This window comes from Urocampus carinirostris, chromosome 11 (genome assembly GCF_059441175.1).
Source record: "Urocampus carinirostris isolate Australia breed hairy pipefish chromosome 11, RoL_Ucar_1.0, whole genome shotgun sequence".
Taxonomy (NCBI): domain Eukaryota; kingdom Metazoa; phylum Chordata; class Actinopteri; order Syngnathiformes; family Syngnathidae; genus Urocampus; species Urocampus carinirostris.
The window spans coordinates 7,992,603-8,017,542 of NC_142359.1; the positions used below are offsets into that span (position 1 = coordinate 7,992,603).

Below are 24,940 nucleotides of genomic sequence, written 5' to 3' on the forward strand. Positions count from 1 at the left end.
AAGACGTGGGTTTTGACTCTTTTCGGTTTCCTGTCTGTGTCTCCTGTCCCGTATAGTTCCCATCTATTTTTGTCCTGTTTTATATCGATCTCCAGTTTCGTTCCTGTCTAGTTTGTCCTGTTTGATTTTGATTTCCTGTTTTGATATCAATCCTGTCGGTCCCGTCCTGTCCGGTATCGACCCCATCTGTCCGATATCTACTTGTGCTATTGGTATCGAATTTGTCGGCCCCTGGCTTCCTGTCATTTCACGCCAGACTACTGCCTTACGTCTTCTGCCCAACGATCGCCAAATCACTGGCTTTTGGGTTAATGTGCATGACTGCCCCATTTCACGTAAAATAAAAGCTTGTGTGAGAAACGTCACGGATTTGGGTTCTCCTCCTGTTCCAGTTCATGACAAGGTTTTTTAGTATCTATGTAGTATTTTTGATGCATTACTGTTGTTTTATTTTTGTGCTATTAGTGCAGTAGTATTTCTCCATAAGTATTTTTATAATTTTTCTGTAGTGTGTTGGGTTAATGTGCATGACTGCCCCTGTTCCCGTGAAAAAAAAGCTTGTGTGAGAAACGTCACCCATTTGGGCTCTCCTCTTGTTCCGGTTCCTGAAAAAAATGATATTTGGTTTTATGAAAATAAAAATGAAAACATTTTTATTGTATCTGGTTCAACTAGTTCACAAACATTTTTACATAAGAATTGAGTATTAAAAAAGTCATTAGTTGCGATCCCTAGTCTTCTTCCCCTTTTTCTTCTTCTACTATCAAATAATAATATCTAGAATTAAAAATATTTAAGTTGTCATCTATTCTGTGTTATCAATTGAAAAGGAAATTGACAGATAACTCGACTAAATAAATCTTCTTCTTTATCTTGTTCATGTTGTTTGACTTGTTCTTTGTCTTAACCTCCACCTCTTTCTTCTTTGTATTCTTCCTTTTAATCTTTATTTTATTCTTCTTGTTCTTTTTGTTTTCTCCTCTCCGTCTTGTTTTTGTCTTATTCATCTTCTTATATTCTTACTTCATCTTAGCCCAAGCTTTCCTTTTCTTTTTCTTATTTTGTACTTATTTATCACCTTTGTCTTTTTCTTCTTCTTCATTCTCTTCTCCATCATTTTTATGTTCTTCTTTTCCTCCTCTTCCCTGTTCTTCCTCTTCTTTTTATGGTTATATTTGTCAAGACTATTACTATCGTCATCATCCGTCGATCCCTCCTCAATTTTGAAGGGTTGACAATGTTTTAAGCCTACTTACTTGTGTGCATCTTAAAATAGTACATCCCTCACGCAGGTTACACTGGGACAAGTTTAAACGAGTACAAATTAAGGCGCTGATGCATAAGGCACGTGGAGCAGCAGTGGATTCACTCTGCAAGAGGTTGACCGGGTCACATGACAACTCACCGACGGCCGGCTTTATTTTTGGTCAGCTCCGAATAATCGCAGCGCTGCGAACCGAAAGGGTTTTCCCCGAAAAAAGCCCAGGACTTTTCGAATCTTGTTGAATGGCTTTTTTTTATTTTCTTGTGTTTCTGTCTCGATGCAGGCACGGCCGTGGATGCAATCAGCGTAGTGACGGACCTAGAGGGATGGAACGTAACAGAACTGCAGCTGGGGAAGCGAGCGGGAAATCCTCGGATTGTACCCAGCACTGAGCCGCCACCGCTGCAAAGGCCCGCCCCTGAAAAACTTCTTACGCTCCAGCGCATGTTTTTTTAGTCACTCACCTTTGGACAACCGCGCTTTGATTATCCCACAAGCGGCCATGCACTTGTTTGGACTTGCGAGCGGACGAAAAAGACAAAAATCGTTCATGGCGGACTGGTGTGTCCCGCTGGGCCTGGCCTTCCTCCTGAATGCGGCCTGGGCTCAAAAAGCAGAGCCCCCCAAGCAACCAATAGTCACCACCAACTACGGCAAGCTGCGAGGGATCAAGAAAGACCTGAACAACGAGATCCTCGGACCAGTAGAACAGTACCTGGGCGTGCCGTACGCAACGGCGCCCATCGGCGACCGCCGATTCCAGCCGCCAGAAGCCCCGGGCTCTTGGCAGGAGGTGCGTAACGCCACCCAGTTTGCCCCCGTGTGCCCGCAAAACGTCCACGGAGTCCTGCCCGAGATCATGCTGCCCGTATGGTTTACCGACAACCTGGACGTGGCGGCAGGGTACATCCAGAACCAGAGCGAGGACTGCCTCTACCTCAACGTCTACGTGCCCACGGAGGACGGTAGGTGCCAGGCTGCTGGTGGTGGGAGCCACGGGGAGGAGACGGGAACTGACTTTGTGCTGAGCCCTCCCCTCCCTTGGCAGTCAGTCCAATCAATACCTTTGCACATGCACATTTTTGATGTGATTTGAATGACTGTCCTCGGTCGTTGCTCCGAAAGGGGCGGGGCTTGGCACAGCAAGAAACGGTATTTTGTCACTGTCATACCTTTAATTCCAAATCACCGATCTCAACATTTTTTGTGCAGCTCCACGACAGTGGATTCCCATGACATCATTCTACTCCATGTTTCTCCTTTTTAGGGTCACTGACCCTTCCCTTTTCCTGTCCAAACATGAGTGCGAAATATTTTTTGGTTGAGTTCTTATAATGTGTTGTCTTGTTGGATGCTGTCCCTATCAGAACTTGAATCTTGATAGATGCCATTTTTATCCCTACATGAACAACCAGATCCGTTACAGTAAAATGGAAATATGACATGTTTAGCCACCAGTGGTATTGAGCAAGTTGCATTTGTTTTTTTCTCCTTGTTTTTGGAGTGAATTCTTCTTTTGAGGGGTAAATTGAATTTAATCAACGTTATTATTGCTCTCTGCTGCCATCTCCTGATTGCAGCCTCAATCAGCTCATTCATGTTGCACGTGCAGGTACGTGCATTTCTTAGACACACTCAAATAAGCAGTTTTTTTAAAAATCTTTTTTGAGGGTTTGGGCTGGCTTTTTTGGCTCAACTGGAAGCAGGCCTTTATTACTTTCAAATCCATGCAATAAAAAACAACCTGCGGGGCACGAGCATGATGTCACTCTCTCGCTTTCCTCACAGACTACATACCGTGAACCTAATGTGCTCCTCCCTGAACAGCTCGGATCAAAGTAAGATAAAAGCAGATTGGTGCAGTAAAAAAATAAGCATTAGGGCTATTCGAACTCAGTTGGGCATTGTTACACATTCTTGATAAAGAGAATATTTAGGTTTTAACTTTAAAAGGACATCTCAAAAGACGCAGCCCACCTTTAATTGGGGGAATGAATAATGTAAGTCAAGGGGCTGTTATGAATATCACTAAAGAGTAAAGGCCTTTAATAGAATTAAAAATCAATCATTGGATGGGACAAACCCTTTCATTGCTCCTGAATACTAGACTTTATCATCTTGAAATGAATAATGGCATAACAGAATTGTTGTTGCCCATTCTTTATAGTCTTGTATCCATGGGTGGCTTCCGTTCGTGCTCTGGGTCTTTGTAAGAAGATAACGTCAGGAAGCCATTAGGACCTCATATTGGTTCTGAAGAGCAGCGTGGGAGGCCTTACTTATAAATCACACCGAGTGGCGTTCATCTGGCTCCTGCAGAGTCACACTGGATCGATGGGGGGAGGCATTGTCGAAGTAAGCTTGAAGATGGGTATCTCTGATTATCATTCGCTGACAAAGCCTGTGGTTCAGTCCACATTCTACTTCCATTAGTGTTGGACTTGCACTGGACCACTCAGAGCGCCGTTAACAACAGCAGAAAATAGCTCAAAACGTTGATGTTATATCATCAGTTCTTCTCAGAATAAGCGTATCCACTCCAGCCTGTCATTGTCTGGTTTTAGCTTCATTAAGCGGCAGTCTTTCTGGGCGTGGCGGCCATCCGCAGTGCCATCCGTCTCAGTGGGTCGGCCCGGATCTCTTACAACTCGCCATCTTGCGAAGATATTTCAATTTCCTCCCCAGAACCATTGGGAGAAACTCGGCGCTAACATCGATGAGATGAGAATAAGATTAGTGAGAAGCCAAAAATAAAATAGTACAGATAAGCAAATAATGGAAGAAGAACAATGGGTGCTGTGTCAAGTCACGACTGCCAAGGCCCTCCCCTAAGAAAAAAAGGGTATACGGTTGCACTCATCAGCCCTCTTCCTTTAAAATGAGCGAAAATGCACAAAAGCATTTTTCCATTTGTGCGCAAGAGCAGCCAAACAGAGAAGCAAATGAATAATCGCATTCTGCCCGGAGACAATCTGATTAATTGCAGAAATAAATCCGCTAAGCGTCCCCGGGCTTGGCGAACTTTGTAACTGCGACTCCATTTACTTGTGAAAAACCTTCTCATCTCCTGAGCGTATTCCTGCATTATGCCGGACACGATTTCCTAATCCTCCTCTCATCCGTCTAACTCTTGAGTTTTGTGCGAGGATAGAACTTCATCAAGATTGGAGAGAGTTACCCTTATGCAGACCTGGGCACTCCGGTCCTGGAGGGCCATACGTCCTGCCAGATTTTGAAGTTTGCTCTTCTTTAACTCAGGTGATACAAATTATAACCTCGTTAGCAAGACACCATCATCCCACAACATCTGGTAGACAAAATGGGGCTTCTGGGTTTCAACACCCCCCTGCGGAACTGGCTGCTGGACTTCCTCTGTGACAGACCCCAATCTGTGTGGATAGGTCAGAACAGTTCAGATGTCATCTACCTCAGCACGGGCTCCCCCCAAGGCTGCGTCCTAAGCCCCTTGCTGTTCACCTTGATGACACACGACTGCGCCCCTAGGTCCGCCACAAACCACATCGTGAAGTATGCTGACGACACAACGGTGGTGGGCCTCATCAGGGACGACAACGACCTGGCCTACAGAGAGGAAGTGGAGCAGATGGTGGGCTGGTGCAAGGACAACAGCCTGGTCCTGAATGTTGACAAGACTAAAGAGATCATTGTCGACTTTAGGAAAAACCAGCCCAACCATGCCCCACTTTGCATCAACAACAAGGCTGTGGAGGTTGTCAGCAGTATCAAGTTCCTAGGGGTGCACATCACAAACAAACTCACCTGGTCCGTGAACACTGCATCTCTGGTTAAGAGGGCACAGCAGCGCCTGTACTTCCTGCGGAGGATGAGGAGAGCCCACCTGCCCCCACCATCCCTCATCACATTCTACAGGGGCACCATAGAGAGTATCCTGACCAGCTGTATCTCTGTGTGGTGTGGAGGCTGCAGCGCTACCGACTGGGGTAGTGTGAGGAGGGTAACGAGGACAGCGGAGAAAATAATCGGGACTACACTTCCCTCCATTCAGGACATTGGCCAGAAGCGCTGCTTATCCCATGCTAAGAACATTACCGGGGACCCCTCTCACCCCCATCATGGACTATTCACTCTGCTAGCCTCTGGGAAGAGGTACTGCAGTGTGCGGTGCAGGACCACCAGGCTCCGCAATAGTCTAGTCCCCCTGGCCATTAGACTGTTAAATGGTCAATCTAACATATAGTTAACTTAAATCTAAACGGCTGCTAATTTGACTTTTGCTAGTGGCAGTTTTTTTATAGCTTGCCACTCCTTGCACATTTGATCTCTGCACTATTGTTACTTACAGTGTTATTACTTACAGTGTTATTGTTTACAATATAATGGTACTGTGTACCTGACTGCCCATCCTGCACATCTGGTTAGCGTCTCTTCTTGCACTATCGGCACTATGGTAAATAACACAATACAGCTTTATTTATATCTGTACACTGAAGGACACTGAGGGAAACTGTGGGAGTCAGATCCATCGACATTTCGTTCTGTATACACGTGTACTAGAATGACAATAAAGTAGATCTGAATCTGAATCTGAATCTGAATATTTTTTCTTGAGACGATAGCAAGTGTAAAGTGTAAATATATAACCCAACCAGGGAGTAAAGAAGCTTCCAGTGGTTCTTTTTTAGATCTGTCGTTACATTAAATTTTGGTTTTATAAGTAGATTGTGGTGAGTAAACACAGAAGCAATGTTTTGGGATTAAACATGTAGATTTTGGATTAACTAAACGACAAAAAGCATTATTATTAGCGTTGTAGTTGAGGCTACGATTGTTAATGACTCTACAGCTGATTAATTTATACGCTAAAACTTATTATACTGGCAATGCATTTTATTATTGTGTTATTGCCATGAATACAAAATAAGAGACATACTGTATGTGGCTAGCACCTCTTTGATGTATTCTTCTGGTGACTTTTGCCCATTTACCCATTGCTCTTCAATAAGCACCACCTAGTCTAGTGCCAAGTAATTACTCAATAGGCAATGCACAATGAAGATTGAAAATGAAGATTATCGAGGTCAACACTTGGCAACACTTCTGGCAATGAATTGCCGTATCGTTATATTGTCCAATGCAATCCTGCCCGGTGTCTTGCGACCTTGCCACTGTCTCTTTGCACACACCTGAAGTCAGACGGATGAGCAATGAAGACAGTAATAGGAATTAACTCGCCCGTTTCAATGATCCATTTAGGCTGGGGAGAGAAAATTGACTTTTCAACGGCACTTAAATAATCACACAATTGGGGAGCGCGTCTGATTTAAGCGCAGGCTGTAAAAAGTACCTCTGATTGTGTTCTATTAGAGTGTTAGCGCCATGTCGCACGCTCCATTTATCTTAGTGACTGAATGGAACTCCTTGAAGCTACAATTTCGGGAATTAATTTATGAGAAGAAGAATGCTCAGGTTTGAATGAGTCTGTCAGAGGGGTATTGCTTTAAAAATGTGTTTTCTATCATGTCTGTAGTTGGATTAAACACTAGCTTTATTCTCTCAGTCAAGGTGGAATTTGACACGCAGGACTCGAGTTCGAACTCATTAAGATGGCATGGTTGTCGTTTGGAGCTGCCGGGTCAGCGCTTTTTCAACGAGTGCAGTCGGCCATCTTGTCGTGGACCGTCAATTCGGCATGGATAGGAAGGAATGAAATTGGGCAGAAGGACAGATGATGATGATGATGATGCTTTTAGTGCCATTGCAACTATGAGTGAGGACCATTCCCTTAAGAATTTTTGTTCACACGTGTGAGTGTCTTTGATGATCATTTTAACATTTATAGAGGCTCAAACTATACGGATAATAATAATAATACTAATGATGCAATTTATTTTGGACACCCAAAGTTGCTGTACACATACTAAAGGGAAGTCATGTCAATTGGAAAAAAAAATACTGTAGATATGTGTAGTAATAAAGAGGGGACCAGGTAAAGCGATTTTGGATTAGGTGGATGGATAAAAGGTGGATATTGAGTTTGGATTGAAAGATGAGCAGGATGGCAGAGATACGAAAGTGGTAGTACGTCCCAGAGCTGGGGAGATACTAAAGATAAATGTAATGTATTTCAATGAGTGTGGGGGATCACACATCTCAGCCTCCCAGGTAAGGTCTATTTGGCGTTACTGGAGAGGTGGGTCCGTCAGGAAGTGTAACTTGGATTCAATAGGAGCAGGTTTTTGCCGTGGAATAGTGGATGAGCTCTACACATTCTTCAAGGTCCTTGAAGGTGCATGGGAGTTTACCTGTCCACTCTACAAGTGTTTTGTGTACTTGGAGAAGGTATTCGACCGTGTTCCTGGGGAAGTCCTGTAGGGGGTGGTTCGGGCTGTGCGGGCCTATCCGTGCTGTGTGGTTCCTGTAAGCTCGGTGCCAGAGTTTGGTCTGCTTTGCCGGAGGTAAGTCGTATTCTTTTCAAGTGGGAGTTGGACTCCGCCAGGGCTTCCCTTTATCACCGATTCTGTTCATAACTTTTATGGACAGAATTTCTAGGCCCAGCCTTGGCAGGGAAGGGTTGCGGTTTCGAAGCCTCAGCATTGCATTCCTGCTTTTTTGCAGATTATGTGGTGCTGTTGGCTTCCTCAACCTGAGATCTTCAGCTTTCACTGGAGTGGTTTGCAGGCGGGTGTGAAGAGGCTGGGATAAAGATCAGCCTCTCCAAGTCCGAGACCATGGTTCTCAAAAGGTGGCATGCTCCTTCCAGTTTGGGGAGGAGATCCTGCCCCAAGTGAAAAAGTTCAAGTATCTCAGGGTCTTGTTCACGAGTGTAGGTCGGATGGAATGGGAGATCGACAGACGGATCGGTGCAGCATCTGCCAACATGCCGACCCTTACTGGTCCGTCATGGTGAAGAGGAAGCTGAGCCAAAAGGCAATGCTCTCGATTTTCCGGTCGATCTACGCTCCTACCCTCAACTATGGTCATGAACTGTGGGTCATGACCGAAAGAATAAGATCCCAGATACAAGCGGCTGAAATGAGTTTCCTCCGCATAGTGATTGGGCTCTCCCTTAGAGATAAGGTGAAAAACTCGACAGTTGGGAGGGACTCAGTGTAGAGCCGCTGCTTTACCGCATTGAGAGGAGCCCGTTAAGGTGGCTCGGGCGTCTAATAAGAATGCATTCTGGACGCCTCGCTTTCACCAAAAGCCATCGTTGGGAAGGTTTAATCACACACAAAGACTTAGTCTCGCCTCAAAATAAAGCAGCCGTATACTAACATACAAGGAGATAAGATTTTGGTTGTTGTTTAAGTTTGAAAAAGTAGTAGATTTGTTGTCTTAAATGACTGGTATTTTATAGGGATGAAAAGCAGTAGTCTAGCCCGTAAATCTGAGGTATTAGCAGGTATAAAGTAACATTAATTCGTTGCGCTAGTATTCCGTAGTGAGCACAAAGCGCGAACCAGTACACCGAGCTCATACTGGATATCAATGATATGAAATAAATGCTTAAACAGCATCCCGCATAAAGCAGCCCTAAATATATTCTAACAGTGACACACACTGTAGTCACAGTCCATTGAGCCACTGTATATTATGGGGATGCTGCTCTGCTGTACAAATTGTATTCAGCGACTATTCCTCTCTCTACAGGCATCTCAAAGGGCCATCTCTTTTTTACCTTCAGGCTCTCTGAAGCTAAGAGTGACACGGGCAGGGAATGCAAATTGAGCAACACACTCCCCTTCTTCCTCCATACCACCCTTACCTCCTTCCTGCCTGCACACAAATAGCCCATGCCTCACACAGTGCTCTATGCAGGGGAGCCTGTGAATCATTTAAACACACATTACAGCGACCATGGATAGCGCCAACCCAGAAACAGTAAAACTGCGAGATGAGTTCTAATAAGTGTGCATGCGTGCACATACATACTGTATATATATATATATATATATATATATATATATATATATATATATTAAAGCCATTGAATTGGTGTAACACATTTTTAATAATGCAAAAGAAACAACATTCGTTATAAATTAAAATACAACCTTTAAAAGCTCTCCGAAACATTTTTTAGAAAATACATTACAATTTCAACACAACTAGCATGGCTAATCATTCACTTAAATGAAAACTAACAGGGCAGGAAATGGATGCTATGTCTAATAGTGATCCCAAGAGCCGAGAAGAGATCCTCCAGTTCGAGTCCACTAATATTCGATCTGCAACCTGAGTGGGACTGTTTAAATCTAGGCTTAAAACACATTTCTATTCCATAGCTTATGACTGACCTATATTTTACGTTGACAATATCTGTATTATTTGTTATTGCAATATCTGTTGCAGCCTGGTCATCCTGGAACGGGGATTACTTCATCTGTCCCTTCTCAAGGTGTCTTCATTTTGCTCAAGTTGAGGTTTTTGAGTTCCTTACCCTGATGTAGGCTTTAGATCAAGGGACAGTGTAGTCTGCAGTCTGCAATAATCTGTGGTCTGTGCAGCCCTTTGAGACTCCTCGTGACTAAGGGCTATATAAATAAACATGACTTGACGTATCAGCAACTCGCATAAAATTACATCAAAATTTAAATAGCTCCTTGGAACTTTTTACAGTAAATTAGAATGTCAACACAACTAACATGACTGATCTTTCACTTAAACCAAAAATTAAGAGGAAAGTAAATAAAATTAAGCTTAGCAGCATCTTGTATAAGAGGTACATGAAAACTTAAAGTAAATAAATAAAAATGTCACTAGAACCAGCATGACTTAAGTTAACTTAAAACAAAAAGTGCATTAAAATTTCAATGGAGGGGGCTTAAAGAAGGAAGGAGGGGAGCTGCCTGTGAGAGAATAACTCTGCTCCAAAATTAAGCTCTCTCCTGCTGCTCATACCCAGTTTTCAATGGATGTAATCAGACTATTAACTGCAGCGCAGGGGTTAGCACGTGTGCGGCACAGCTCTGAGGTTATGACATCGAACCTTCCTGTTTGGAGTTTGCATGTTCTTCCTGTGCTTGCGTGGGTTTTCACCAGGCATTCTGGTTTCCTCCCACATTCCAGGAACATGCAGTACAGGTTAATTGGTCGGTTCGGATTGTTCCTAGGTGTGAATGAGCAAGTAAGTTGTCTGTTTCTGTGTGCCCTGCGACTGGCTGGCGACCAGTTCAGCGTGTCCCCTGCTAGCATTAGCACTCAGCAGGTAACGCACCTTCAAAGATCAATCAGAGTTTGCCAACTTTGGAATCTGAGAGCTACTTCGCTTTCACTAATTAGTGCCATCGGTGACGAGTTTAATACAAATTTTTAAAATAACATGTTAATACTATTTTCTCATTATTCTATTACCAGGCTTCAATTTCTTTGGCAGATGAAATAGGTTCAGTCAACCACTAAACATCATGCCAGTTAGAAATCAAATTTCTTAGAAAGTTACAAAAACCCATGATATATTTTCAAAACCAGTCCATGGATCTCTCCGATGGTCTTACCTGGCTCCCTGGTGCCTGCCAAAAATGATTGCAGTTCAAAAGTTACCACTGTGCACCCATACCCTGGCCCAATCCCTAACTGGTATCAGTTTGTAGATGAAAACAATGGTCAAGTTGAAGGGAACTTTAAAAAATAGAATTAAGTGCATATTTTGGAATTATTAAAACCTGCTCACACGGATGAGCAGTAAATCACTTCAAAGTGAATGAATTGTGTAGTCTGGCTGTTCTTATTCCTCCTGTGGGAGTGGACGACCAAATCGAGTTGTCCGGCTATTGGATTACTTTGTTGTACTTTATGAGATGTTTGGATGTGCTACTTTCGTTATTGCTTTAAGTTTGTATGTGTCGATTTTCTTCTTTTATTGCTTTTCGTTTCTTTCTCCAACAAAAAGCGTCCGAGTCCACTGAGGAACAATTCTTATATAATTGTATATATTGCATATTGTGTGTGTGTGTGTTTTATGTATGAAGGTAGGTGTTCGTAGATTTTAACGATCAATCATATCTATTTGCATTCCCCCTTTTATCACCTCATTTTACCCGGCCAATCGAGGATTGTGACCTCGTGCACAGTCTCTTGACGACATCGGGTTCATTTTCTCATTTTGCAGGGTCCGCTTCTTCTAGTTATTTTGACCAGATATGAGCCACCTTGTAGTGGGCTGATTTTGGGGAATTGCTCTTGGCAGGTTTTGCATAATCCTGCAGATAGACAGGCCAAGCTACAGGGTATATTTCAAGGAGGGACAACACAGAGAAGTTTATCACTCTTAAATTGATTTTCTTGCTAACTGAATGCATTTTACATTCCATTATTTCTTACATTCGATATCTATTTCCTTATTTGTGTTTTGTGATTTGAAGCTAAATGAAAATTGTACATGCTTGTCAGCATTTTTGATTCCATAAAAAGCACCATTGTCGTCTTCTTTTATTTATGTCTTCATCTTGAGATGGATCCGTCTAATTTTCTGGATTCAATTACTCCTTGGTTTCAGTATCAAGTTTGAGCTTGCAAATGTGTCCCGATAGAACTTTTTTCTCTTCTGATGCAATACTTATCCTGCAGCCCGTAGTGAAGTCCGATACTGATGTCTATCCAATACGATTTTAGCTTGAATTATACATTGTACATTGCTATTGTATTTTATTTTTTCAGATCTGTTAGTCTTTCTTACCAAATTCCAAGTTTACCAGTGATGTTTTAAATAATGATTTTAGATGGAACTAAACTTTCAGTCCCGCTTTTTGGGAATTTTGTGTTTTCGATCTGCAACTCAAAAATTCAACATCTTAACAATAACATTATGTTTTTGATCACGTGATTTCTGCACGTTATATTTAGACGTTGGGGTGGACTCAGGAATGGACTGCTTTTATGAGAGTTTCAAAAGCAGATATTTCAGATTTGGGACTGATCCCCTCTCCAATATGAGTTAGATATCCTTATTTTATCTGGACACCCTTCAATAAAGTACACTGTATATATTTTAATAAGCTCTAGTGTAATTAATTCTGTTAACAACTTCAAATAAGAGCACACTTAAGGTTTGATGCCTCTTTTATTGGTAAAGTAGGGTCAAAAAGTCATGGAGAAGTTTTTAAGTGACTCGAATGCGTTTTCTACTGAAGTCTGGTAGACACTCAAAATAAGGCTTGGTCATATCCCTCAAGAGGGGTAACCAACAGCAAGACAAAAACACACAACAACAAAGAAAATAAAAGTAAAATGAAATAAAAAGGGAAAAAAATAGCAAAAAAAAAAAAAACACACACAAAAAGAATTTTTGGACCATGGCCAGCCCAAATGCCCAAACCCCCAAACAAGTTGGGCACCTTGGCATCTAAGTTGGTCATGCTTTCGTCCCTCCAGATGAAACGGGACACAAGAAAGCGGCCATGTCACTCGGGTCAGGGTGACACAACACAGTTCAACAGCAGGGCCCGACAGTCTTCGCTGGTTTACCCCTGCTGCATCATACAGGTGCCCTGCCCATCCATTAGAACACGTCCAAACATCCCACTATCCTTTTACAATACCTCTCCACTCATTCCTATCACCAAAACATGTTCTAAGATTTTTATTAAATCTCCTAGGTTACAAAAAGCACATTTGTCCTTAATGGTGTATTAAAGAGCAGCAGCATTATTGGCTGCTTATGACATACATGTAAACAGTGCATAGTATTCAAAATAACGGACAGCAGTGATGTACAATAGTCAAAATAGCGAACTGGCATCATACGAGAATACTGACCAGATCCTCCTAAAACTAAATTAATGGCAAGCCAAGGTATATAAAGAATTGTGTAGGTACTATTGGGACATCCAATTAAACATTATTTTCTCAGTACGTTTCTTCTAGAAACAACCGTCAAGGCAGGCAGGGATCAATTTAACATTTCCCTCCGTTTTTCATCTCTTGTTGTGTTACGTAATTATTGACCCGCTCTGTGAATTATGACAGCTCACCCTCAGAATGTGTCTGCAGATGCGTATTTGAAGGTTGTATGTGTAACATTTTGTTCGGCCTTTCATTCTGCGGTGGGATAATTGACTTTTGTTTTGGTCAATTAGGATGCGCTGTGATATTCAAATAGGAAGGGGTTGATCCAATTGATTTTCTTCCATGTTTTTTGGTAGTTTGTCAAATTGTCTTTTCGGAGCTCAGTTAGTTGAGCCGCCAGGATCAGATCAGAATAGTAAGGGTTAGATCCTGTTTTCCCCTGCAGGACAGACGTGGGGAGCTAAAGAGAAGATGACGAAATCCTCAACTTTCTTGATCTTGTGTCTTTTCTTGTGATGAATGTGTCTGTGATTTTGTTTTTGTCCTCTCTTGAAAAAAAAACACCACACAGAAAATAAGAACAACAACTCTTACTGCTTTGTCCTTTTTGCTCTTGCTTCTTTTCTTATTTTTTGGTATTCTTTTTTTGTCTTTTAATTTTTTTAAAACACGTTTTTTGCCAGTAATCTTTTTTGAATTTTCTCTTTTCTCTTTTTCCCCCCCTTTTTTTCTGAACCCTAGGTCCGCTCACAAAAAAACACGATGAATCTGCAGCCAACAAGCCTCGAGACGAAGGTATTTTTGATGCATGTTTTGCCTTTTTTCTTGTCTTTTTTTGGGGGCGTGTATGGAAAACACACATGTGCGCGTGTCACAAGGTGGCTACGTTCCCCACATACGCATCGAGAACAGAATTCGTATGAAAAAATAAAGAAAACATTGCTAGGATGAACGCTCTTCATCCGAAAGTCATTGTGTGTGTTTTCCATCCTCATCCCCGCTTCCGAAACGACCTTGAACACACCGTAAAATGTAGATGAGCCCAACGATGATTGGGCTTCAATCCCTCAGCTCAAGGCTGAAATTCCCACAGAGTCCACAAATATATCGACAGCCAATAATATGAGGTTGGCTCGGGAGAGGGAGGAACAGGTGGGGTGAGTTGGGGGGGCATCCAAGGACACATGTGCCCTCCCTTGGAGGATGTTTGTCGTTTATCTCCTTGCTGCAGCAGTGGAGCTGATTTTATCATCCTTCTTGTTTCTTGGAGGCACTTTTTTGTCCTCACAGAGGTTTTGAGAGGATTTTTTTTCTTTTTGGGTAAAGTTTGAGGCTTTTTCACAGCCATCAAACGATTCAGAACTGATGAACTTTGTTGTAACCCCATAAACAGGACATGCGGGGACACAGAGTGCGAGAATGTTCCTGTCATTTCTTGTCTTTATTTGTGAATCACCAGGCAAACTTACTTAGTATCGGTTCGAACCCACAGAATATGGATAGTTTTTTAAATGATTCTCAAATTATAAACTAGTGGGCTAATCACAGTTTTCATAGATCAGTGACTTATGTTTGTATATTATTACCGGATCACCCAACATGCTCTGTCTGTTACTCTACTCCTAACCACCCGGTGAGTCCTCACTTCCGTTAAATGAGCAAACTTATTGGCAACAGCCTAGCTGGCGCATCCTCCATCCAACAGAAATAATGACAGCCTAGCGAATTGTAGGAGGTTAGCATTTAGGAATTAATTAAAGCGCAGAAAATAATGACCTACTCCATCTGCTAATCTGCAAGCTGTCAACTCGGACTCCCCTGAGGTCTAGATTCTAACTTCTCAGAACCCCCTCCCTCCATCAAATTTAAATAGAAAATAAAGAGGGTCTCTGATTAATTTGTTTTGCTTTTAATATTGTAAACGAGTTGGCTTCACACCCTGATCATTTTATTTACAAGCGCTTTCAAGCCCCCGGGCATCGACTGGAGTGATGCATTCGTGAGGGCTTTGGATTATTCAAATAACGACTGCCCGTGATAACCATCTGACGCTTGAAACAGATTTCTAATTGCAGTCAGATTTATGCCACCATTTTTTAAAATTACTGTTTGATCAATTCATATTACGCACAGAAAGTTTATTTGTGTAACAATTTTAGAATCATTTGGCATGTACATTATGCTTGATGAAATGCAACAAATAACAAGATTAATATAAAAACAATCAACAAAGACTAAAACAAGATCTTTCTATCTATCTATCTATCTATCTATCTATCTATCTATCTATCTATCTATCTATCTATCTATCTATCTATCTATCTATCTATCTATCTATCTATCTTTTCAGTACAAATAAACACACAACGGAATCATCTTGCATACATTTTTATTATTTATTATTGGCCTTTCACTCATTGTTTCAGTGTTTGTGATGTTAACTTCTTTTGGGACACAGACTCTTTACATATTTGTTTTCAATATTGGTTACTATTTCTTCTTTATTAGCTTTTTTGAATATTTACCCATCTATCTTAGTCATCTACTTTTTTGATCATGTGTAATTCCTTAACCAACTTCATTTATCTTCTTATTCTCTTCTTATTCTCCTTATTTTGTCTAACCTGATTCTTGTACGGCTGCATTAATTGATAGCTAAATGTGATAGATAGATGTGAAACGTCTGACAAGTAGGATGTGGGTGATTGATGGATATGTCATGGAGATCAGATGCATACATTTTGTATTTGGTAGAAACTGTATGAAAAGATGCTATGAGTAGAGGAATGGATGGATGGATGGATGAATAGATGATATGTGGATGGATGAATAGACTGATGTATGGACAGCTATGCAAGAAGACACACAGAAGTTGAATATAATTGTTTTTCTTTTTCCTAGTGTTTGCTCCAGTATCACAAACGCTTGCTAATTCCTGGAGAGAGAAAAGTCAAACAGCCTCTTAACAGAACCACAACCTCTAAATCTAAAACACATGAGAAAGCCACTCTGGGGTCATTTTGAAAAACATTCTAATCAGCATCCAGCATGTAAATGCGTCCACTTTGCCGCCATGATACATTATAGAAAAGCATTTATGCGGTTCCCCCTTGAGAAATGTGGGGAAGTGTTGCAATTTAATAAAAGTTATTTTTCTTCCACCCCCACACGCTTTTAATGCTTCTCCGGCACTTTGGAACTCAGAAAGCCGAGTAAAAGCGAGGACAAGGAGATTGTTGAATGAGGACAGCGTCACGCTTCATTGCGTTGTCTGCATTCAAACGTGTCCGTACTCTACCCGTCAAATATTTCCAAAATCTGCCAGTGGTAGGGTTGCAAAAACCTTTAAGTATTCAATTAATCTCCTCAATTATTCTGTTGATTAATTAATGAGCTGGATAAACAACAATATTTTTCCATTTAGATACATGCATTTAAAAAAAAACATTTGTTCAAATTACCACTGTAAAAGAAAATGAATGGATAACATGCATTTATGGGGGGCTGGTGTGGCACAAGAAATATAGAATAATAAAAAAATATATGAAATAGCTATTTGTCTTCAGTGTTAAAGTTTCTCATTTAATGTCAGTTTTTTTTTTTTTCAAAATCGCTGAATTTTCACATTATTTTATGAATATTATTAATACAGTTAATTTGTAACATATAACTTTGCAAACACAGAGTGAGGCACGCATTTCTCTTGCCTCATGGCAGAGGGCAATAATGAGTTCAAGGATTCTGATTCAGTCCCAAACATTAGAATCAGTGATAGTATTAGCAAGCTAACAGCGAGTAAAGCCAACCAGTAATCTTTTTCTTGTTGCATTGACTTTTTTCATAATGGTGTCAAGACCAGAACGGAGACAGGACCCACATGTGTTGCGTTTCTCACAAGTTTTATCGGAAGCAAGAGAAAGGGTTGCGCCCACGATCCGGTGATTACTGGACGCGGGAAGCAGGTCGCTCTGGATGCGGGAAGCAGGTCGCTCTGAACGCGGAAGTGGATCATCCGTGGCGAGCGATGGCGGAAAACGGGTCAGTAGCCGTGACAGGAGAGCACAAATGTTGTCTGGGTCTTAAGCGAGTTGTAAGCCAGGAAAAGAGAGTAGACGTGGTCGGGGACAAAAGATGTCGAAAACCGGGACAGGAGAGTAGACGTGGTCAGGATCAAAAACGGCTCAAAGCCGGGGGACAGCCAGGAGCAGAAAACAGGTGGGGATCAGGGTCGAAAAAGGCTTGCCTTTTGTTAACTGAGGTTCGCAGATGGACTGACCAAAGAGGACAGATAGGAGAGGGTATAAATAAGGACAAGGAGCCAAACAGGGTTCGAGGCAGTTGGCACCAACTGAGTGAGCACAGGTGATTCACATCGGTAATCATGACAAATGAAAGATTACCTATCTGCTGATGCTTTCATTAAAAATAAGCAGCACATAGACTTTAGCTATAAATTAAGAAAAGGCATTATAGTTTTTTTTTCTATGCTTCAGCTTATAAACGTATTGCTTTTTTGCTCTGCCAATCAAATGACGAATAAGATGTGCGTTCATTTATTTGTAAATCTGACGGACGACAATTTATTCAAAGGTTTGGCCAGGACCATGTAAGTAAATAGGCTTGAATATTGATCATTTTCCAGAATTGAGAAAATAGTGTGCCGAGAAAAAACCATCCACTGCAAAAATAATATTTTTCAACGAGTCCTCCAAAACAGTCAGTCGTTTTTAATTTTTATTTGTGAAAATAATGTCTCAATGGGAGATGACCAATGTTAACAATTTTTGAAAAAAAAATGCATTTAAAAATACATAATATAGTTAGACATTAGCAAAATATTAAATCCAGCTTTATCAAAAAAGTATAAAAACTATAAAGGTATATCATTAAGTATAATTATTACAGACAATTAAAAAGACCAAATATTTGCTATTAATAGTAAGTGAATGTATTTATCAACTAGTTGTTGATTTTGTTTTAAGTCCTCTTTTTGCACTTTAAAGGAGCTGTACGGAATTTGAAACTTTGCTAGTTTCTCCTGGCTTAAAGTCATTTTCGCAGCCTCAGTCAACATGCTGGGCACGCAAGTACGTGCATTTCTTTGCCGCGCTCGAAAAAACTTTTCTTTTTTCACTTTTTTGGGGTTTGGTATTGTGTTTGGACTTTACTAAAAGAAGATCATTTCTTATTTTCACCATTTTCATGCTACACCGACAAATAAAAACGATATTTAAAAAACAGTGGGGACGAGCTTGACCTAACTCTCCAGCACTCCCCCCAACCCCCATTCCTCTAACCTAATGTGTTCCGCACGAAACAGCTCTGATAAAAGTAAGATGAAAGCAGATGGGTGCAAGTGAAAATCTTTAAGGCTCTTTGAACTCTGTTAGGCATTGTTAACCTAGACTTAATGGAGAAATTATGTAACTTTCGACCTTTTTAAGGACCCCTCAAATGAAGCACCCCACCTTTAACAAAATCCGACTCATCCATCCATCTATCCATCCATTCATCTTTTTTCAGCCTATGTAAGGAGCAGCCTTGGAAGGGAAGCCTAGACCTCCCTATCCTCCATCACTTTGTTCAGGTTATCCGAATGAGTCCCAAAGCATCGTCAGAACAGCCCTGAGACATCGTTTCTCCGGCGTGTCCTACGTTGTCCCCGGCGGTTCCTGCCCATAGGACTTGCCATGATCATTTCCCTAGGGAGGCGTCCTGGAGGTATCCTTATCAGATGCCTGAGCCACCTCAACAGGCTATCCACAATGCAGAGAAACACTAGCTTTACACTGACATATGTTATTATAGCTAAAAAATTCAACACAGTAAACCTTCAGTGATCGGGGTTAATGGGAAACATAGCCCCGTGCGAAAAGTGAAAATCAGCAAAGTAGCATCCCACCTTTATAAGAGCCCCCGGCAACAAAATATTAACTATAGATCTTCAAATAAAAAACTGAACACAGGATTGCAGTTGAATCAACAGTCTTTACTGTCATTATAAAAAAGGACAACAAAATTGGAGGGCTTCTCCTTTCAGAGTAAGATAACTTTTTAGAGAGCAGCTGGCTATCTCTTCGGATTGAGCCAGGTCTCTGGGCTGATTAAAATGCAAGCGTCCTGAATGTAGCGGTTCCCACAAGTTGTAACTCCCGGTCATCCGTTTCAGGTGTAATGGATCTGGCGTTATCACATATAGGCTCGGCAGGGGTGGCTTTAGAGAGTTGTTAGCCTAGTCGTAGCAGTAGGCTGAACTTCCAACCTTCTCTTCCGATGCTCCCTTAGTTGCCTTCCGAATCCAACAATAATCCACCTAGCACCCACTGTCAGTCATCATTTCTTTGCACTCTTCTAAATGTCCTCAGAGTCCGAGTTACTTGATGAATTTATTCTCAATGAAACACGCCGTAAACGCTACTAGCTGTCACCATGCTCTGCCGTTTGTTTGGTGGCCACTTGTGCGCCCGCCCTGCGGTTTGACTGACAGAATACACCAGCCTATCACAGTCGCACACAAAGACAGTCACCCAAATCCAATACATAAACTGCCGCGTGATAGATTTTGCTGTGTGCTCTCTGCTGACCACAATGCACGATACGTTGATATCAATGACAATAAAGACAGCAGTGAACCAGTGATAACCGAAGCGAAAATTAGTGAGAATATGAGAATAGTGATTCGTTATCTGTGCCATTTTCAATCAAATCATCATGCACTTCTTCAATGATTGCAAACAGTATTCAAATAGCATTTTCATCCCTCGTTATTCACTAAAAAGCAACTAGCCAAGAATCTCATTACCATCCACTTTAAATTTTTCTTTTCGTGGCACAAAATGTGACTAAAGTCAGCCATAATGAGTACACATTAAAGGCAAAATCCATGGACGGAATGTTTTGTGAGGAAACAAAAGGAAGCGGGTAGATGTGAACACTCCGGAGAGGAAAGACGGGGGTCGACACGCGTCCTAAAGGCTTAAGGGTAAAAGAAAGCCATGCGAGATATGGAAGGGAAACGAGGTTAAGGAGGGAAAAACAAGCCGTCTTCGTCTCATGAGGTGCTTGTGAGAATTAGTTGTCGCCCCAAAGCTTGCATCGGCCTCCCTATCCGCTCAATTTGCGGAATTCCACGAGGAGTGAGAGCTCCGTGAAGCAAGATCGAGATGGTGCGCCAATTAGTTTGGAAGTGGAAAACAGCATCAAGCTGGCCAATATAATCTGAATTTAATACAGTCTTTGTGAGTCAATTCTTTGTGAGTCATCTACCCGGTCGTCTACCGACCCTCTTGAATCATTTACATTGCAGTCGGCCCAGATGCTGTGAATAACATGGCTCGGCCCAGTGGTGGAAATAAGTTTCAGACTTTTTACTCAAGTAAACAGAAAGTGGTTCAACAAAATACGATACAAGCTCTTTTACGTACGTAGCCTAAAGTAAACAAATCTAAAGCATAGCCATTCATTGAAATCTATTTTAGCATTAGCCCTAAATCTGTGAAGGTTTTGACCACAATTTGAGTATTTTTGATTTTAAGGTTAGCATCAGGCTAGCAGATTTTTGTTGTTTTGTTGTCTGCATATACCCAAGGCATTTTCAGGGTTGGGTAGGGTTACTTTAACTTGATGGGTTCGGTACCGGACAAGACGGAACAGACAGGATTGATATCAGGCACTGGAGACAGAAGTCTGATAACAAGCAGGACGAAATAAACGGAAACAATACCAGACACTGGAGATCGATATTAAACAGGACAAACTAGACGGGAACGCTACCAGAAACTGGAGATCGATATTAAACAGGACAAAAATAGACAGGAACGATACTGGACAGGAAACACAGGCAGGAAACCGGACAGAGTCAAAACCCACGTGTTGCAGGTGCTGAGGTTTGTTGAAGGACTGACAAAGGGTGAGTGAGAGCACTGAGCTTAAGTAGAAGGGAAGCCAATCTGTCAATGAGCCGCAGCTGGCGCCACATCAGCGGGGCCAATTGGGCACCATGGCAACCGCGACAATAAAAATCTTTTCGCATTTTTGGGGGAAAAAAATCAACACCGAAAACATACATGTCATCTTGAAAGGCAATTTAAAATAAAAGAGAGACAACTGGCCCTAAAAAATTCGTACGGTTACATGATTGACATCCCTGTTAATTTCACGATTTGCAACTTGTAATCTGCAGAATATGATTTTCTTTTCAGTGACATTTTTTTCAAACTTGCTTTCATAAATTAGAAATTGCCTTTGAGCAAAATGATGCCTTAACTTCTGAAGGTTTGTAACCTGGTTAGTAATAAAAGGTGGTGTCACCCAAGTAAATATTTATAATTTGTTCAAAAAAGATTTCTATTCAAATTTTCTGAGATATACAGTCATTTTAGTGACGTTTGCGCGAGTGATGTGTGCTGGGGGGGGGCATTTTTCAGCACAACACGGCAAGGTTAAAATTATCAACACAGGTCGAGAGCGTCCTCTTGCGGTTAAGTGTAAAAGATAACAAGTGAAATTATATCCCCGGTAATGTGTCATAATTTCACAGATGAGTCTCATCGACATAAAACTATGAAAAACAATTCGACTTCTAGTCTGTCAAATACGGTAAGTTAACAAGATGTCTATTTTTGTGTTTAAATAACTTTCCAAGTATTTTTTTCCCTGGTGTCACGGTTGCTATGGCGCTCAATTAGCCCCGCCTGTGAGGCGCCAGCTGCAGCTTGTTGACAGATTGTCTTCCCTGCAATTTAAACCTTTGCTCCCGTTTGTCTCCGGATACGACCCATTTTGATCCCGACCACGTCTGCTCTCCCGTCCCAACTTACGACCCGTTTTTTGATCCCGACCATGTCTGCTTTCCCGTTTTTGCTTACGACTCGTTTCCGACCCCGACCTCGTCTTGCTCTTCCAGTCCCGGCTACCGACCAGTTTTTCCGTCCCAGACACCGCCATCGCTCGCTACAGAAAATCCAATTCCGTGTTCGGATCACAATCCAAGTACAAGAGCGATTTCCTTCCCGCCTCCAGCGAACACTGCATCGTGGGCGCAGCCCTTCCTCTTTCCTTCAATAAAACTTGTGGTAAACGTTACACAATTGGCTCCTGTTTCCGGTCTGTTCCTGACAGTTTCATGTGGGGTAGCAAACTCTTAAACCAAAAAAACGGCCTGAAGACGTATGGGCACAGCCAGTCTGTAATTGCCCAAGACACACCACAGGAAGTGGCGCCATGACAGCTCTAGCAGTTGGGGCATCTGTGAACCGTAAAACGTAACAAGCCCCTAAATAAGTACATAAGTGGTTAAACTCTATGTTGATAAAGTTAAAAAATATATATTTTAAAATGTACTGTGTGTAAAAATACTTTATACAGATTCAGTCCATCCATCCATCCATTATCTGCACCGCTTATCCTCAGAAGGGTCGCGGGGGGTGCCGGAACCCATTCCAGCTATCTTCTGGCGGTGGGTAGGGGACACCCTGAACTGCTTGCCAGCCAGTCACAGGGGACACAACTCACAAGACAACTCACTCCCTCATTCACACCTAGGGACGATTTGGACCGGCCAATTAACATGTACTGCATGTTTTTGGAATGTGGGAGGAAACCGGAGTGCCCGGAGGAAACCCACGCAAGCACGGGCAGAACATGCAAACTCCACACAGGAAGGTTTTATCTCACGACTTTAGAAGTGTGCTGCACAAGCGCTAACCACTGCGCCGCCGTGCTACAGATTCAGTGATTGTGGTTAAATATTCATTAAAAACGGTAAACTAATAAATAGACAATATCTACAAAAAACTAGCAAACTGCTCCAGAAAGCAAATACTGTTTCTCCGGATTTGTGGCAAGAGGGTAGGATGATTAGTTACTTGTTGCTAGGTATGTATGTGTTTTACACTCGCATTTCACCGTAATACCTAAGACTTATAACATTGGTAAAATGGCGGCGCCCTCTGTTGGCTGCGGCTGCATCGGCTCGCTACAACGGGTCAGGTGTATCGACATTTCGTTCTTACAAAGAATGATAATACAAAGGAAATTATTATTATTATTATTATCATTGCCTCCTCACCGATTCAAGGTGAAATTATATCATCAGAAATATCAAACAACAGCAGAAACAAAATTAAAAGGTTGGAAAAAACACAATTTACAAATCATTATTTGTTGGTTAAGAGAATGGCACGCTTCACTCTGCATCTGCAGATGCTTATTATAGTAATACATTACATACAGGGTTGGTTAGGGTTACTTTAACTGGATTACTTTCAATTATTTTTGGATTACTCCAATACCAAATATGCTAATAAAAGACAAAAGAAACTAAATATGAATAAAATTGCTAAATTTTGTGCAGGTTTGGGGAGTAACGGAATACATGGAACGGCAAAAAATGATGTTGGCAAGCTGTTTGGATTTATTTTCATTTTGTTTCTGTCGCATTTTATGTTTGTTTTGCCGGGGATCAAAGAGATCAAAGCCAGGAGAGAAAGCTTACCACGTGTTGTGAGTCATCATTTTATTAATATTTAGTTTATTTTGTCTTTTATTAGCATATTTGGTATTGGAGTAATCCAAAAGTAATTGAAAGTAATCAAGTTAAAGTAACCCTACCCAACCCTGATTACATATTAAATATATTATTAATATTCATAATACAGTATAATTTGAACATTCCGCAATTTTGAAAACGAAAATCCCAAAACTGTGAAATCAAATGATAAATAACTTTAACACTGAATAAATATAACCATGTTATATGTTTTTGATGTTATATTTCCATATGAATGGTAAGGCATAGCCTCCCCTGACTTAAAGTCACTGAAAATAAATTACTTTGAATTCTACTGGGGCAAATTGTTACAAGAACGTCTCATGTATTTCTTGCTTTGGTTATAAAAATCTATTTGTGTTGTTCCCATACTACCAATTAGCGCTAAGCTGACATGTTATACCTGAATATATTTTCACCTTGTGCTTTCGATTTTCAAAGGCCGGAGTTGTCTAAACACAGCCACATTGATTTTACCTTACTTTAGCTAGCAGCATGTCTAAAAAATACACCCCAGGCATACTGGGATATCTCTTTGTACTAGTATTTGGTATATAATATTTTTTTTTGATTGTTTTTATTTTTAAAAATATTGCTCGCTGTACGTAGAGCAATCCCGTTCACGAGCAGATCCAGAGGCTACCACAAGAGGCCGCTCACTGCTTGTGACTTGACTGATTACCACCTACCTCAGCTTGTCTTTTTAGGGTTTTGTCAGGACCAGAACGGAGACAGGACCTACTTGCGTTGCGTTTCTCACAAGTTTTATCAGAAGAAAGGGAAAGGGTTGCGCCCACGATCCGGGGATTGCTGGACGCGGGAAGCAGGTATCTCTGAACGAGGAAGTGGATCATCCTTGGCGAGCGATGGCGGTGTCGGGAACGGAAAACTGGTCGATAGCCGGGACAGGAGAGCAAAAACGTGGTCGTGGTCAGAAACGAGTCGTGAGCTAGGAAAGGAGAGTAGACGTGGTCAAGGACAAAAGAGGTTGAAAGCCGGAACGGGAGAGTAGACGTGGTCAGAATAAAAAACGAGTCAAAGACAGGAGCAAAAAACAGGTGGGAATCAGGGTCGAAAAAGGCTTGCCTACAGTTAACTGAGGTTCGCAAACGGACTGACAAAAGGGAATTGACAGGACAGGATTTAAATAGTGGGGAAGCCAATCTGTCAACAAGCTGCAGCCGGCGCCACACAGGCGGGGCCAATTGGGCGCCATGGCAACGGTGACAGGTTTACTTGTATGCGTTTGGGAAGAGGGGAGCAAACCCATTAGTTTTTTAATTAATTTATATTGGGAAAATTAGTTCATCAGAGGAGCAATTCGAGCTACATCTACGACCCTGGAACAATTCAATCTC

General features: G+C 41.6%; 1 protein-coding gene across 2 annotated transcripts in view; it reads left to right on the forward strand.

The window, feature by feature from the left end:
• The window catches only part of nlgn2a (neuroligin 2a), a 135,866-nt gene that overhangs the window by 54,534 nt on the left and 56,392 nt on the right, over nt 1–24,940 (forward strand). Inside the window, exons 2-3 of one of the 2 annotated variants that reach the window (XM_088348564.1) lie at nt 1,548–2,229; nt 13,775–13,828. In XM_088348564.1, coding sequence (XP_088204690.1) covers nt 1,767–2,229; nt 13,775–13,828 — 517 coding nt within the window. In that variant the 5' untranslated portion in view covers nt 1,548–1,766. The remainder of the gene's footprint in view (nt 1–1,547; nt 2,230–13,774; nt 13,829–24,940) is intronic. The other variant, XM_088348565.1, reaches the window with a different exon arrangement.